This window comes from Rhipicephalus microplus, chromosome 6, assembly GCF_043290135.1.
Source record: "Rhipicephalus microplus isolate Deutch F79 chromosome 6, USDA_Rmic, whole genome shotgun sequence".
NCBI lineage: Eukaryota > Metazoa > Arthropoda > Arachnida > Ixodida > Ixodidae > Rhipicephalus > Rhipicephalus microplus.
The window spans coordinates 195,161,163-195,178,728 of record NC_134705.1 but is presented as its reverse complement, the minus strand read 5'-3'; the positions used below and the strand labels follow the sequence as shown (position 1 = coordinate 195,178,728).

Sequence of the window (17,566 nt, the reverse complement as noted above, 5' to 3'; positions counted from 1 at the left end):
GATCATCTTAGAACCTTCCGATGCGGTTACGTGCACAACGAGAACATTACAGATTGTTCTGGAACATACTTGGCTGCTAGCGATAATGCTGGAACATTCGACCGCACATGTATAAATGCCGATGCACATCACCGCTTGTCGGTTGATCGACGGCCGACGCTCTGTTCGCCGTTATCAGTGCCAGTGTGTACTGCAGCAATTTTAGTTTCTGTTTACCGCCCGCAGGTGCGGTCAAATAAACAGCTTCATTTTGGACAAGCCGTCCCTGCCGCTGTCAGCGGCACGACCCTGTGACAATATGCACGCATAAGCATACATTAAGTACGGTTGAAACACTACACCCGCCTCCGGAAAAATTGCCTGGCTATGCCCCAGCATGTACTCTGAAATTCCGAGCAAGCGGCCCCTCTCATTCCACTTCTGATTTCAATTTTCCGTGCCATCCCAGAAAAGCACACACACCCCATCCACCTAGGTACTCCTTCTGCTCGGCACCCCGATCGTGCGACGTGTCTATGCAACACTGGCCCACTGCAATTCCAGCCAGAATTGCGTGACACCCAGATATCTAAGCATCTGCGTCTGAAATTCAGGGTCCAAATTGCAGTTTTTCCCCCACGAAAAGCAACCATGATGGTTCTTGAAGTCCCACAACAAAACCATGGTCCTCGTGATTTGTGTTTGTTGCATTGAGCGGTTGCGTTCACTCATGATCGAAGGAATTCTATGTCATACATATAGTTTCATACAATATTAGTAAGAAACTCGGTGAGGTCATGCTTCCTGCGACCTGACGGTGTGGCCGTTGCATTTCCTCTGTTTGTGAGCCCTCGTTCTAATGCGCCACGCTACGAATGAGTGCGGGAGGCTTTCAGAGGGAGTCGTTTTTTTCTGGCGAGAAAATTCTGCTGTCGCCATCTTGAACTTTCTTATTGTGGCGGTAGGAAAGCAACCCACTTCTTCAACTTTGCCGGTAGTTTCTACTTAATGAGAGGGGGAGGGATTATGGTAGAACAATACAAAGCTGCACAAGAGTGAAAATGTGCCCCAAAACAACCAAACAGATAATAAGGCAATTAAATAACTTTAGTATATTCTCTTTACAGCTAATGGTCCAAATTGAAAGAAGTGCAGGAGTTCTGAATGCGTCAGTTCAGCTGTTGAGCCTTCTAGTGAGTCGTAAAGCTCAAACAGGGGCACCGGTTCGTTGGTCTGTAAAGAAACAAAGAAGAGGATGAAAAGCAGTCAGTTTTGTAGCCATCATCGCATGAAACCCTGTTTTTGTCTTTTCCACACTGCAACCTGCAACACGAGTTTTGGACTAACTTGGTGCAGGTTGTATGTGTGCTTAAAATCGCCTTATAAAACAGTCACATTACGAGGCATGTTGTTTTGACTTGTGTACTGGGGTTGTGCCAGCTAAATTAAATCGGCATTATTGCATTTTGCACTTATCATAATGCGGCCACGACAACCTGTTTTGAACCCATGACCTCTTCGTGGCAGCACTCCACTACAGTCCCAGAGCCACTACATTCAAACCTCATTATGAAGAGGTCATATCTGCCTCGAAAATGCTTCAATTTAACCAAAAATTTGTTATACACATATATTCTTAACACTATGTCATATATATATATATATATATATATATATATATATATATATATATATATATATATATATATATCAAAGCTATTCTTCACTTACTTCGTTATAGCCAATAATTTGTAATATTTGAGTTTCTTATATCGATGCCTGAGTGTACAATGGGTAACACACTTAAAACACCCACAATCTACACAGGATGTGAGAACACCCATATAACAATTTTCCTGTCTTTGTTGCGTTAGTTGATAGTGTTCACATGCATGTGCAAAAATATTTAGCTAGAGAAAACTATATATCTTATATTAATTGAATGTTAATTATATTAATTCACATTCAATAATTGTCACAGTATATTACCTTACCTTAGCCACAATATACAGTAAAAGAAGAGAAGTCCCTTTGGTAAAAACAGGCATAAATTGCAAAAAATAAAAAAAAGAACAGTTACATATTGAGTAGCTGAGTGGAATTTCATAAGTACAGCACAGTGAAGTTAACGCCTCAATGCATGCACTGCGGCCCGCGATGAAGAGTTCTTCATTTGCCAAATTTTCTGTGTACCTTCTTGCCAGCAACGATGATGTAAGGTATTCCCAGGGTGTCAAGGTCCTTTAGCCTTTTCCCAATGGTCCAGTCATCCCTGTCATCCATAATTATCGCACCTCGCAGCTGGTCGAGCAAACCCAGCTGCCCTGCTAGGTGTTCTGCCAAGGGCAAGCTTCCCACTTCATGGCTACCTCGCTGGCCATTGTGAAATGATCAAAGAAACAAACAGTAAAAAGACATTAGAAAAAACCAGGGGTGTGCGAATACTTGAGTTTTGAATGCGTCATCATACCTAATAGAATAATTCGTTTTGACTTTCGAATAGCTGGAATTATAAGTGTTGGCTAACAATTTGACAGGACGGATATTTAAAACACGACAAAGACCAATGGCACAACCTGGTTACAGTGACGTGACTAAAACTAATGTTACGCGTATACAGAAGCCCATTCGTCAAAACTTTCACAGATATCTTTCACAGATGATCATCATTTACCAGCATCATCATGCCCACAATCATCTAGCGTCAACACTATCAATGTGATTGGCATCATCAATATTTCTAGCATCACCATAATTTTGTTTTATTTATTTGTTTATTCACTTCCTGTCCTATTTAAGGTCATGTGACTTAAATGGTACAGGCTCGGCTTAGGATAACTTTGCTGCAAAGGAAAATTACTGTAATGGAAATCAAACTTTACAGCTGCGATAAGAATAGTTGAAGACTATGCTGCAAACCTTGGGCGTGACAATGGCAACCCTGAAAGGCGCTAAGGAAAGGGGCCACCGCATCCGGTCGTCCGATGCAAGCATTTCGAGGCACGCTGCCAGAAGCCGCGTGATGCCGATCCCAAAGCAGTTCATTTCAAACGGTCTGAAAATAAAAATATCGAGAAAGGCACCTTGAAATCGATCGCCCCACCGCGGTGGTCTAGTGGCTAAGGTACTCTGCTGCTGACCCACAGGTCGGGGGAGAAATGCGGAAGCTGCATTTCCGATGGAGGCGGAAATGTTGTAGGCCTCTGTGCTCAGATTTGGGTGCACGTTAAAGAACCCCAGGTGGTCGAAATTTCCGGAGCCCTCCACTACGGCGTCTCTCATAATCATATGCTGGTTTTGGGACGTTAAACCCCACATATCAATCTTGAAATCGACCGCACGACTGTCAAGATTGGCACTTAAAAATAAACTTGTTCCTGACACGAGCAAGATCAGTTTGCTAGTGAGGGAAAAAAATTATGCGTGACTGCAACTAACTTAACCTCGCAAAGGCTGATGACATCATCTCTAATGTCAAACCGCCTGTGCTCGTCATAGCTGCCAATTTGCTTTTCTCACAACTAACTTTGCCCAATCAGCTGTGCCGCAGTTCATCCTCCACTCCCCTCTGCTACACTATAACAAAAACTTTTCTCCTTTTCATCCTTTTTCTTCTTTTCATCCTACTGTACATGGCAACACCCGCCACAGCGGTCTAGTGGTTATGGTGTTTGACTGCTGATTCGTATGTCGCAGTGTCGAATCCAATCTGCGGCGGCTGTATTTTTGGATGCAGAGAAATCTCTGTAACTCTGCTCATACCAGACGATTCCAAACATTTTCACGGCGATCGATTCGTGAGGCAACAAACTCCGTTTATGAAGTCGGTCAATGGTTACTTGGAAAAGTGTTGCAGGACCCCTTCAAAGGGGTACTGACACAAAAATTCTGGCCTCGCGTTTTTATTGCTGCAATATGTTCCTGGGGGCCTGTCAGTTATAACACGACACATCGTTTTCTGCAGTGCACGACAGATAATTAATTACAGGCTCGTTATTACCGACCAGTGTCGGTTTCGCTTTCAAAAAAGACAAGCCACCGGGAGCAACTATCATCATTTAGTGGGTGCAATGCTCAACCACGTGAGCACACAGAAATGTGACGCACTTTCGTTCGACTCGCATAAAGAAATTTTTTCGAATCGAAAACGAGACAGATATGTCATCAAACACAAAAGTTTCAACTCGTGCGCCATGGCCACAGACTCGCAAGCAGCTGTCAAGTAATAGACTGCTGGAGGAGACCCGACTACGAAAAAATGACGGCCTTGACATCGTCCTAACTTGTAGCAGCGTGGTGACGTAAGGGAAGCAGGGGGTCCCCAAGGGTACTGTTTGAGGGTGTCAGTTGGAGTCGATCACTCACGTAACCTTCAAAATTAATTAAGAATACCTTCCAAGCTATATTTGCCATTGCTATTTTGCATATGATATACGCATGTTCACGAGAATCGATCACGCAGGCTATCTCGGCTGCGAAATTTTCTGTCAGTGTCCCTTTAACATGCGCAATTCAGTTTCCTACCTGTTCTTTCCATCGGCGTGATGAGTGGTCGCACCGAGCAGCTCGGAATACGTGGTTCCCAAGCAGAAAGCGTGAGCCACCTCAAAGGAAACAAAAAACGTATAGAGCTTGAAATTGAAAAAGAAACCTGTGAAACTATTTTACAATGTTTATTGTTTTCATGGTTCGAATTTATCCACTAATTTAGCCTCGCTTTGCAATTGACTAGTGTTAGGCCAAGATGAACTACTGCTTTTGAATGGCGGTGGTTCAAGGTGCAATTTCTTCGCTAAGACAAATTGTCTTCCAGCTATGAGGCTCTTGTTCCGACAAACTTTTATGGGTTTTATCACAAAGAAATTATCATTCAGCGAGGAATGTGTGCTTGCTTGGATTTGCTTATAGAGTTACAACGGCGACGCATCCTCCGTCGTGTGAATGAGCTTGCAGAGACGACAGACGCATGCAACATGCCGTCTGCAGAGGCTCGCTGACTCATTGCCTTTTCCTTGTTGAGTCATCAGCAGATATCATTTGGTCTGGAATCATGGCTCATTTCAAGGGCAGCATGGTATGAACACAATGATGCTAACCATTGCTGCCATGCTATGCCAGTGAACTTGCATAGCATAGGATGATATCGGAATCCTTGATCATCACATTTGCAGAAGAGCGTGTTAACGAAACGAACATGCAAGCAGTGATATTCGTTACGCCACAACAGAAACCGCGTTGCGTCGCAGCCCAACCTTGATGCTCTCATGTAGCTTGCGTGAGCTGTTGCAGCCAGACAGATTTTTCTCTTCAAGAATGCCTTTCTCTAAGCGGCATCTGTTACAGTTTCATGTTATCAGAAACAGACAGACTCACGAGAGTACTGTTTCAAACCTCTGAGATGATGACGTGGTAGAGGTGGGGGCTTCAATTAGTGACATTTCGAAGCAGCGATTTGGGTAGAAAGTCTGGAAAATCAGATGGCAAAAAGTTTGAAAGCTTCAGCATTCAGAAGCCCGTGTACACTGATGTCTAGGGAATCTGTGACGGTAACGCAAAAGCGTCGGAACTTTCAAGGACGTCCAAAAAGGAAAACAAGGGGAGTGGGGGGCACCTGAAATATTGGCAGTTGAATGCATTTGTTATGTGGATAAAATTTTACGGCAATTCTTTCTTGATGTTGAAAATTGAAACAGGAATGGCTTTTCAAAATTGTGATGCACCCTTCAGCAAATGGAAGTACGTAATTTTAATTTATACGCATTCGAAGCTCACCTCAATGCCTCTCGCTTCTTGCAGGCGCCCTCCACAATTCTCACATGTCTCTTCCTGGCAGTCTGTAAAATCGTAAATTGAACTACAGTCCGACTAAACAATACTTACATGCGTCTCTATCCATACATACAGCAAAACAAGCTCATCAGTCTAGATGCTCACAGAAAAGACTCTAATATCTTGCAAAGGAAGCCTCAAAGGTTAATGCAACAGACCACTTGTGTAAACATTCGTATACACTCAAACCTTGATATACCTACCCAAATGTAACGAAATATCCGTTATAACAGAGTAAATGAAGAATACTCTTGCAGTAGATAAATATAATGACCTTTAGGATATAACGAACTTATTTTCGTGCAAGGTGAGACTTTGTGATAACGAAGTTTGAGTGCATGTGAAAGAACTGACGCCAAGTTATAACCGATGGCAAAACATGGACACCGCAGTCAAAGCAAGTTTCACACAAACAATTACGTTATTGCACATGGTCAGCGCTCTTAGTGCAAAGTGCAGGCATCGGAAAAATAGTGCAGGCTAAATTTTCTTTTTATGTTGAAGCACAAGGAAGTGACAACTGAAAGCGCTACAGATATCCACAACGTAGGGTAATGAAAGTGGGACAATATATGGCTTCACACTGGCTACGGAAAGGAAAAGAAACATGAGGACTTCTGCCGTACCTGAGCCGGCTTCGTCAACACTAAGGCCTGTCTGACATCTGACAAGAAAGATAACAAGAACAGAAACATATTCAGTCAAGTGGTAGTAGTTTGTGCTCTCACTAGAAGATAAATATTTGGCTTGTTACACACTGCTTGGCTTTTTACATCTGTGCTTAGCAACAGCCTAAAAATTCAGAAAAAGCTTTACTGATGACGAAAGAGGAACAGCATAATTTATAATGGTGACACTAAGTACGACTTGGACAAGCACTAGTTCATGTCGTTTTTTAGTGTTCTCATGTAAAAATTAAGCTGTTCCTATTTTGCAGTGCCAAACCAACTAGCCCAAAGTTTCACTTCACTGATAAATTCATTTTGCTTTCAGATTTCAAAACATAGCTTCTCACAGCTGCTTAAACACAGAAAAATGTCTCGGGAGAATCTATCTACAATAATAGTCAAAATCACTTGAAAGCACTAGCACATTATGCATACATCATTTGTTTCTGTCGGTGTTGACTAGGCGGAGCATGGCAGTGCATTTGTTTTGTTCTGTTGGCTTTGCAATGTAATGCAGTGTGTGTTTTTTGAAGCCTTGTAAACATGCATGTATTATCTGCACATGGGCATCCATTAGATGACAGCATGATGTAAGCCCTGCTCTTCCACTATACTATTGCATGCATTCCACCACACTCCTCCTCAATTCTCCGTCTGGCGACTAAGAAAAGTAGTAAGTACATGATTCAGCAACAGTTTCGATTGCTCATGAAGACTACATTTTAAAAATTCTCTTCACATGCCTGTCGTATGTGGTCACATAATAGAAGTAGAATACTAGGGTAGCCAAATAAATGTTAATTGGGGTGGCTCCATTGGCTTGCAGGTATGTCGTTTGAAAACTGTTGCAGTATGGCAGAGGACAGACATGCAGAACGAAAGCGTAACATCGACACGAGCATTTGTTGCCTTACATTTCTTTTACATGTGACCTTTGCCGTGCCACAATTAAGTTTAAAAATGAATGCTCTCATGTATAAAGGCCAGCTTCTGCTCAGAGGAAATGAGCACATTTGAAACTAGGGTGCAATCGCAGAACAATTCCACCACAGGCTTGCTTATTTGCAGAAATTCTCTTTCAGCTAGACAATGATGCTTCATATTCTTACACTGCCATTAACTACAGCTGACGTGACAAACTAAAATAATAGTGTGCCGTTCAGGCGACATACGACGACATGCATTACCATTTTTCTTTGTAGGACTAGGCGCGGAATGATTACAATGGTCATCTTACTGTGTGCATACATGAAGGCGATCCTCGCCAATGTCATTGAGAAAGTGGAACTCGTGGGAGTAACTGCCCCCCATGGCACCTGTGGATGCCTTCACTGAAACAAAGGCGGGCGTGTCATTAGGACAGTGAGAAAAACGTTGGACATTTCGGTCGACTAGACTACAGCTGCATTCACGGCTCTATTTGCAAGCATTCGCACAGTACTCCTTCAAAATCGGCAATGATTAACGGGTGCATGAATACCAGTTTTCAGATTGAACCGTCTCTGTTCCGTTCTATCGCCGGCAGTCTGACCAAAAAATCAAGAAGCTGTTTTGAAAGGCCCTAGTAGCTGATATGTTGTATTACCCCTACCAGAATGAACTGGCCTATGATAGCACTGCCCCATGGATTGCAGACAGCGATTTGAGAGGCATGCCAAAGCACTGAGAAGGAGGTAACTAGGAAAAAGCACTGCCAGAAAAAATGAAAAATACCACTGATGAACTGACCCAATAGTTGCCTACTTTTACCAGCAACTTGTGAACCAACGGTGCTGGTCAACAATATGGCAATGGTTTGAAGGAGTTAAAATTAGCAGTGTGACATAACACAATCACCATGTTGTCCACTAATCGAATTTTATCACTTGTGCAATCTCTTATTCCAGCCTCTTACAAAGTTTATGTCAGCACATATTGACAAGGTAAACTTAGATGAACGAATGCCAGGGCAGCATGAATTTTCAGGGTTGAAAGCGTGGGTCAAATATTTGGGTAACAATGTCTGAACACCCATTTGTTTCAATACAGTTTGATTCAACACAACATGGAAACATAGCACAGACATCATGTTGTCTGCACCCATTCCATGTAGCAACGTAAAACTGTGCTTGTGTCTCACGTACGGTTGTTATGAAGTTAATTTCCAAGAATTCATGGATGCAGGAGTGATGATTGAAGGCGTAAGAATATGAACACATGAGTAAAGTTTGAAGTATGTATTTGAAAATTAACATTAGAACTTGAATTAGAAGAAACTGATGATGCATGACTGGTACATAACCTGTAAATTGTTATCTGCTATTATAGTTGACACTAATGCAAACAACAGAACATGGAAGCTCAGCTAGTGAATGCCATATGATACAATACTCGTGTTGTCTGCCCTTTCTTCTTTGTCACAGTGGCAGATCAAAGAATGGCAGTTAATTATTGATCAATCAATAAATTTTTTTGTAAACCAGATACAAGGCATGAAATTGCTCTTAATCTTGACAAGATAGCCAGTACACATGTTGCGTGCCCTCCTCATTTTTTGCCACAATGGCAGTTCAAAGAACGGAAATCAATCGGTCGATCAATCAATCAATCAATGCTTTGTGAATAGAAATACAAGGTGTGGAACTGCTATAAATCTTCACAAAATAGCCAATAGTCACTTGCTCACCTTTGACAAAAGGCACTTCGAGTTGCTGCAGAATCCTCCCGTATGCATCACACACCATGTTGTAAGTATTAGCAGCCTCTTCAACAGTTTTGTCGAATGAGTACATATCTGCAAAAGTGCAACACAGTTGCATCTTGTCAACTCGCCACAGAACAAAATAAAAAAAAAATGAGTGTGCAATTACACGAGAAGATTAATCCGTAAACGTGAAAAATCCAGAGATGTCGGCAAGTATATCTTTGTAATGGTAGCATATTCATACATACTTAGAATATATTTATGTAAAAAACATATATGCAATGTATATTTTTGGACATAATGAAATAAATAAGGAACACTTCTTGAAGATAACATTGCATTACTCGACATATCTATGCACTCTATATATATCAAAAACAATAAATGTAATATTGTGTCAGACAAGGGCTTGTACAACACGGAAAGATCAAAATATTTTGCTGGTGCTGAGCGAAATTTGAGACAATTTATGCTGTCTAACTTTTCCAGAAATAAACAGCTCGCGGGTAAACTGAACTTGCTTCTTGGGAAACTAGTTCATGGGGAAGGTTGATTAAAAATTGAGAAATTGCATCACAGGAAAAAAAAAAAATATTGTGAGCGCGACAAGCGAATGACTCTTTATTCTCTTTGTAATCATCATCACCTGTACATCTTCTTCATCTAAGAATATCATCACCGGCGTGATTGAGCTCGAGCCAGGCCGAATAAACCGGTTCCTCACAAGTGGTGGAGGTGCTGGGTAATGCATATATATATATATATATATATATATATATATGCATTATGCCTTGAAAAAGACGGGGTTGCCGTCGAAACGTCGGCACAATAAACAGTTGTTATGTGAACGCGCATCTATTTTCATATTTATAACCTTGCGGCAACCGAAGTTATTATTCTGCATATAAGCCTTATATATATATATATATATATATATATATATATATATATATATATATATATATATATATATATATATATATATATATATATATTCCTGCTCACGGCTGGATATTTTTTCATCCACTTTTCTTTCTTATTTACAATCCATTGGTTCTAATAACTTCCCCTGTACATTCCTTGGCATTACTGTCTGTTAGATCTCATTAATATTGTGTTAAAACACGGAAAAACGAGCCCTTAGGTATACACTTCTTTCCCTTATATATATATATATATACATATATATAGCGAGACAATAACAGCTCACCTTTCATGATGAATTCTCTACCCCTAAGTAGTCCAAACTTTGGTCGTGCTTCGTCCCGAAATTTCGGAGTTATCTAGGACAAAGCGCAAACAAACTAAATATTAAAGAGGTCAAATGCACCAGTGAAATCGAGCACAGCCGCAAAATCAGCTGACGCATTACCTGATACAGCAAAAGTGGCAGAGACGCATGAGGCAAAGTCTTCAAAGATGCGACGAGTTGTGTTACGGATTCTTCATGAGTCTAGAAAAGGTGATGAATTCAGGTAGAGTCATGTGTGAGACATTGAAAAACAGTCACGTTTTCTGCAACTGAATCTACATATGTTACCCCAAGCTTTAAAGGGACCGACAACCAATTTTTATGGTGCCTACTTTTTTAGTGCAACAAAAAGCTTACGGGTCAAAGAGTCTGATCATAGAATGGCAAAGTGGGAAACGCCGTGAAACATTTGTAATCAGAATTTTTCTATCTGCAGTGAATTCGAGGTCATACACTCGCATGCTTCAAGCAGCAAGCACGAGAGTGGTTCGTGTTTGAGCTTGCTGATTTACTGCACCTGCGTGCACTCCATGCGCATGTGCCGCGACATGACTTGGTCCACTGGTGGCTGCGACGACATCGCCACCTGTCTCCGTGCAGCTCCTTTTACATCATAAGCAGTACAGAAATGAGCGGGGCTGGATAATAACGTACATACTCTTAACTTTTGAGGACTGGTGCACATAACAGTATGAGACTTTGCGACAACTACAGCAAAGTGATACACTCCACGTTCCACAATCCAGATTCAAGGCTCATCTGCCTTGAAACTGGATTGCAAAGCTGGACCTAACAGTTTTTGTGACTTTCAAGCACGATTTAAAAATATAAATTTTCATCACTATGCAAAAAAAATGTTGCAATCTAGAACCATACTTCAAGGTTTTGTCATTTCTATTGGGATCTAATCACACGTTTTGGCCAGTTGCCGGTTCCTTTAAGAAATGCTAAAACAAAAGAGGCCACGTACAGGTCCAAGGCAGTAGTCATGGTCCTTCCTGTCCTTCAGCATTAACAGTTCTTGGCCCAATTTGTCCAAGCGACCTGTAAGTGCGTGGAATGCCCATCGATAATGCATCACTTCATTATATGATAGGTATATAGAGTAGAAAGTAGAAAAAAAATATATTCCAGTCATACCTCTTTCTACTAAAGACAGCATCAAATTCGAAAACATACTGCGGCCTATCTTTTTTATGAAAGCTACTTATAAAAGAAAATACAGTGCAATCGCCACAGCAACCTTAATAAAACAATGAATTAGTTTACACTGACAATTTACACTATAAAAATTCCAGTGCGATTAATCCCACAACTAGAGGTGTATGAATGGATTCGAAAACACAAGTAAGAAAATATCACTTTCACATTTTTTAATAATATCTCTGATCAAGATGGCAGAAATTTCAGAGTATCTTTTTTCCCTCGTTTTGGCTACGTATGTCCAATTAAGTTTCTTGGCCTTTAGTATGTTAAGTCCTTGCCTTCCTGAACAAAATTTTTGCTGCCAAGATTTTCAACCAAATCCAAAGATTGGGCCCCGAAATAGATAGAGACAGTCTTCATTTGAGGTGGGAACTACAAGAAAAATAGTGAATTTAATGTGTTTTTCACAAGCTGCCGCGTCTGGCGGCTGCGCTGTGAACTGGAAAAGGGGGAGTTTGGTGAAGTCACAAACGCCCGCAAGCTAGCCAACAATGCCAGTCATTACTCGCTTCTCTCGACCTGCTCATCTCCCTCTATGGTTCCCAGAACTGGTATGAACAGCACCGGCAGCAAGCAATGCACCCGGCTGGAGTAAAGCATCAGTGCTTTTGTGGAAGGGGGAGAGTGGGATGAAAGCAGAGGTGGAGAAAAAGAAGAGGAGGACAGGAACACGGGTATCTCGTATGCGCCTCGACCATTGTGATGTCACGGCTTGCGTTCATGTGCGGCCGTTGTGCGCTGACAGTGCGTCAAATATACCGCCGCCTGTTGACAAAACACCGGAAATTAACTCTGTTTATCACGACAGCCACATCTTTCATGTAGAAGTCTCACCAGTTTTCCCAATTTTTGTTCAGTATCCCTTCAGTTCAAGTCTTCTGACAAGACCTCCATTTCTTGGTCTGCGTTGTTCAATATAATAGTCGGCATATAGTGTTTGATTTGTAAACAGGCCTCTCACCAGGTTTGGGAATCACAAGCAAACAAGCATGGCAAGTATAAGTTTCTTCCACAGTAATGACAGCACAAGTCTGAGAAGCGTCAAATGGCAGTCTCATGAACAGTCTCAAAATTTTTAATGGAAACTTGTGTGCCTTTTTTCTCAAGTAAGACAAAAGTTCAAGGGAAGATGGAAGCTCAATGGAATGGAAAATTCATGAATATAGGTTGTCATTGAAGCCAACGTTTAGACAAGCAGTTTTGCTTTTTGCAGAAAGGCTGTCCATTTAGCTGAAAGATTTCCTGTTCTGACCAAGACACGACCGCTTGTCGTAAAGTGGGATTTAGCGACATCTTGAGTTCAAGAATGTTTCATCTCTTCTCAAGACCATTGTCTTACTCCGGTAACTGTAAATGGCACTATAATACTGGTTAATTTTGAACACATCAATGAAATTATGTGGCTATCTGTGTCTTGCCCCTGTAAGATGTTGGGAAGGAAGAAGTTCGCTGGAGGATACGAACGCTGACAAGAGGATACGGAAAACAAACATAGGGTTTAATGGCACTATTATTTACACATATTTACAGAAAAGAAGGGATAGTGGTTTCACAAACCACGAGCGTGGTGGTTGAACGTTACATATTTCAGAGCAACGTCCAGCCCTCTACGGCGTCGTTTTATGCCCTGTCGGGCTCCTCCTCTCCGAGTCGAACACCAATTACGCACACACAGGTGAGGGGGGCGAGCATGCACGGTCCACGTGAACACTGCACTGTGGTGGCGCCAGCAGGGCTCTTCCTCGTCGTGTGTGTGCTGTTTGTCGAGAGTTCCCATGATCCTGGTCGCATACTTCAAAGGGTCCACCGCACAGCTCGCCCAATTAGCGGGGCGATCTGCGGTGGCCGTCACGGTCTCTTTCAGGAAGACGCCGTCCCTGTTGCCCTCTTTCGTCGTGGCGACATGACGTCTCCTCCTCCGGCCAGCAGGGACAATGCCTGGCGGGCATAGGCAGTCGGCCGGTCGGCTACTTGACTGAGGATTAAAGAAGCGCCGCTCCGCCGTCAGCTCTGGCGCCGGCCACAGCAGCTTCCCTGTCGCCAGTGGATCACCGAAATCATCAGGCACCACTGCTGCTTGAAAGGACGACAAAAGGGTCCGCATTTGAAGGACGGAAACTCGCCTTTGCTTGCTGCTTGGTCTGGATAATTGCTCAAATCTTCGACGGCGTCTGTCAGACTGGGCGCCGAAGGGATTGAGAGCCTCACCAGTGGATCGGCTTACGCACAAAGGCGTCTGCTCAGACGAATTTCCAGGCCAAACTTAACAGCTCCTCCGCCGCCCGGAAAATCTCAGCTGGCCAGCGCTCCCAACCGCTGGGCACGAAGAGAATGGTTGGTGACGAGGACGATGGCCTGGCTTTATCCCTCCAGCTGCGAACTCGAAACCAACTCCCAAACCAGCTCACAATGATAGACAACAGCAAGGCAAACCACACAACACAATACTATGCTGAAGTCAAGCACATTGGACCCCCTTAAAACCCTCCAGGCTTCTCAAAAACGCAAACCAATTCTACTCTGAAATTTTGACAGAACTTCGTGCCGCCAAAGTTACAACTATCATGGATGTGGAGATGCTTACTAAAGATGGAACGAATTGCCGTGTGAGAAAAGCGCAAAAAGGCAAATACATTTTGGCCCCAAATAACCATAATCCTATTCGTTGCAAAACTAGGAGAAAGCTAGTTTTGTAAAAATAGGATTACTGTTATTTGGGGCCAAATTATGTTTGCCTTTGTGTGCTTCTCCATCAAGGCACAGGGATCGGTCACCAAACCAATAACGTCGCAGTCGTTAACAGACAGCTGCGTACTCGCTAAGCCAGAATAGGAGGTACTTGCACCGAGGAATAAGTTGAGAGGAAATGTACTGGCACTGCTCTGACAAAAAATGTTCCGGGAAAAATGACGTGGGAAAATATACGTACCTGTCTTCTTGAAGAGAGCACTCGGCACAAGGCACGGAAAGTACGTCTTCTGGCCACCGACTCGCTGGAGCTCGGAGTCGATTAGATGGACGAGGCGCTCCAGCGCCTTCGTGGCCAGAGGGAGCAGGGCAAACGTTCCGGGACCTGTCGAGCTTATCAGTCCATGATCCAGCATGAGCTGAAATTTCAATGTACCAAATAGATAAGAAAGAAGATCAGGGGAATGAGGAAGGGGAAAATGGTGAGAGGCTGTGGAGAAAGGAACGTTTCTTGAGCCAACTTTTCAATGAGGTGACCTGTTTTTATCAGGGCTGCAAGCAATTTAATTGAAAAGCACTCGTTCCCCTGAAGGAGACAAGTCCACTTTTTGAAACATTGGGAGCTTCAATATGACATTGCTACGGCCAGACTTTCATTGGCCTCTGTGTGTCAATAACAAGATAACTTGCAAGTAAGCAATGCAATGATATCATTAACACACTGCGTCACAAACCTTACGTGTTTTATGCAGTGCACCAACATGGCAGTTTCAGTGATGCCAGTGCAAGCCATTTATTATTATCAGTGCACTTCAATGTTTCTCAACAAATAATTTCTCAATGATAAAAACATTTATACGAAACTAGCATCGCACGTGCTAATTCAATGATGTTGACAGGAAGTTTTCAGCTTATCCTGAACTTGCACTGCCCAATTGCTTGTGGGGTGCGGTGAGGCGCTAAACTCGAACTGCTGCGAAGAAACATTTTCGCACTAAGATGTCCTTTGGTTTTACACTGTAGCGGGGTTATACTAACACACGAAATATAACAAATAAAAGTCTGGCTAACTATAAGTCCTGGTGTTTCGACGGAAACTGTGATTGTACATGAGCGAATGACAACAACGCGGTTCTGTCTATTACTTTGGGTGATCCATTCAAACCCTCTGTTTAATTTCAATCGTGAGAAAGTGCGAGGTTTGTGTCTATAAATCTTCAGAAGCACATGAAATAAAAGTTCGTTTACCCTGCTGCATTTGACAGAATACGCGCTGCGGGCAGTACCCCGTTGTTGGCTCGTTTGCAAGAACGTGCCCTGTTTATTTATGTAGAGGCACATCCCGTCACGTCACACCAACTGAAATCGCGCCAACAGAAGTTCGCAGAATTCCATTAGAGGTCTAAACCAACTAAGCAATGTGAACGCCTAGAACTGCAATTGCTATGACTACATCTGCCAGTATGACAGGAAAAAAAAAAAAAGTCAGGCAACCCGTCAGCCTGAAGATCTATTCAACCTTTATGAAATATTTGGTACACCGCCAAACCCGCTGCTCGCTAAAAAGGAGACACGATCGCTGTAAAGGGCGTTACCCGACGGGCATATCACGCATTCGGTTTCGACTACAAGACGTCAGTGTGTAAACGTTTCACTCGGCAACAGCAGCTTCGCAGCTTGTGCTCGGACACCTCGGTTTACAGCTACACACAGTCAGCGATGGGAAGCTCCCGAGCGCTGACAAAAGCACCAGGTGTTCCACGGTGGTTTACCCGCAGCATTGACCGCGTTCAGTATTCGTGACCGACCGCGAACATTTACGTGCCACTCTTTCTGCGGCACACAGGAGTGCCCGACGTACCTTCTGGCTTTTACAAAGGGCCTGCTTTGAGTCAGACTTCGTGGACGCACTGGGCTGCAGCAATCGGGAGGCACGGACGAACGTCTCCGGAACCGACTTTCCGGCGTGGAACGCGCGCAAGCATCGAAGCGATCGCCTTGGCAACATGATCGATCGCTTGGTTCGTGAGCTAAAACGCCTTGGGCATACCGACAGAGGGTTATGTGGCAGGCACAACTGCACAACGAAACAATATCATATCGATACCATTCGGCAGTCTGCAGTCAGACACGCCGGTAAAGCCGGAACAACAGCCGAAACAGAACGCACGCGCGTTTGAGAATCTGCGGATTGGCTTGGCTCCAATAGTAAACATTCAATCCAACAAAGACTAAACATGGCGGCCATGACGTGTATTCACTGAGGCAGGAAAAAGGCGTGTATTTGACTAACGCTCGCAAAAGCACAGCCTTCGAGATCTGTAATTACTTAATGAATTAGGAGTCAAGTCAAATCAATCCAGTTTGATGACTGGATTGGCTTGAAGGGGCGCGTGATTTTCGTTTCCCCAGCTAGCCTCTGTACGGTGTACCCCATCCCCAGCTAGGTTGGCGACCCCAGCTGTCGGTTGTCTGCCGCTCTACGGCTCCAATCTAGAAGGGGGTATCCGGCTACATTTTCTACAGAAGTTAAACAGTAAGAAGTGTTTGTGTACGTGCGTGGGTGACAGCTTCAGCCGAGCAACACTATTTGTTCTCACGCGTGGTAGTGGTAACAAAAGGAAAAAGCTTTGAATTCTCACGCGTGGTAGTGGTAACAAAAGGAAAAAGCTTTGGGACAGCGCCAAAACTAATCGGGAAAAAAAAAGACCAAGTCGCACTAGCTTACACCAAGCTTTATATTAACGATGTCGCTTTTGTCTGGGACGACGAAAAGGGTGAAAGGGTACCAGTAGAAAAAAACGGCACAGTAAACCGCCCGAAGACCCGACAACACGCCCAATCGAAGAAATAACGTTACTAACCGTAAACGCCCGCAGTATACTAAATAAAACAGCAAGCCTTGAACAACTACTGCTTGATCAAGAGCCACACATAGTCGCCATCACGGAAACATGGTTGACGCCTGGTATCTCAAACGACGAATTCACTCCCCCGGAGTACGTTGTAATCCGGAAAGATCGTCCCACACGTGGTGGGGGTGTGGCCCTGCTGATAAGCAAATCGATTCCTTTTATCGTGCTTCCCGATGTTATAGGCGCAGAGGCGGTATTCTGTAAAATTCATTGTGATGGAATTAGCATAGTAACCGGGTGCGTTTACAGAAGCCCCTCATCAGACAACAAATGTATTATAGCGATCCAAGATTATCTTCAAACTCATGCCCATAACTCTGGACTAATCATCATGGGTGACTTTAAC

The 17,566-nt window shown here is 43.3% G+C and overlaps 1 protein-coding gene across 1 annotated transcript; it reads right to left on the bottom strand.

Annotated features, from left to right (window-relative positions):
- Positions 1-1,068: 1,068 nt before the first annotated feature.
- Positions 1,069-16,504, bottom strand: ProRS-m (prolyl-tRNA synthetase 2-like protein, mitochondrial). Its single transcript, XM_037418173.2, has 13 exons — positions 16,167-16,504; positions 14,547-14,724; positions 11,382-11,455; positions 10,532-10,612; positions 10,370-10,442; positions 9,142-9,249; positions 7,714-7,807; positions 6,435-6,472; positions 5,752-5,813; positions 4,504-4,583; positions 2,899-3,034; positions 2,173-2,352; positions 1,069-1,212 (listed from the first exon to the last, which is right to left on the bottom strand). The coding sequence occupies exons 1-13, from the start codon at positions 16,311-16,313 to the stop codon at positions 1,087-1,089; spliced, it is 1,377 nt and encodes a 458-aa protein (XP_037274070.1). The 5' UTR covers positions 16,314-16,504; the 3' UTR covers positions 1,069-1,086.
- Positions 16,505-17,566: the final 1,062 nt, after the last annotated feature.

Coding starts and splice junctions, on each gene's coding strand:
- ProRS-m (XM_037418173.2), bottom strand. CDS start 16,313: ATGTTGCCAAGGCGATCGCTTCGATGCTTGCGCGCGTTCCACGCCGGA. Junction 10,613..11,381: donor ATGACTACTGCCTTGGACCT/GTACGTGGCCTC, acceptor CACCTTTTCTAG/ACTCATGAAGAATCCGTAAC. Junction 3,035..4,503: donor CACGCCGATGGAAAGAACAG/GTAGGAAACTGA, acceptor TTTTATTTTCAG/ACCGTTTGAAATGAACTGCT.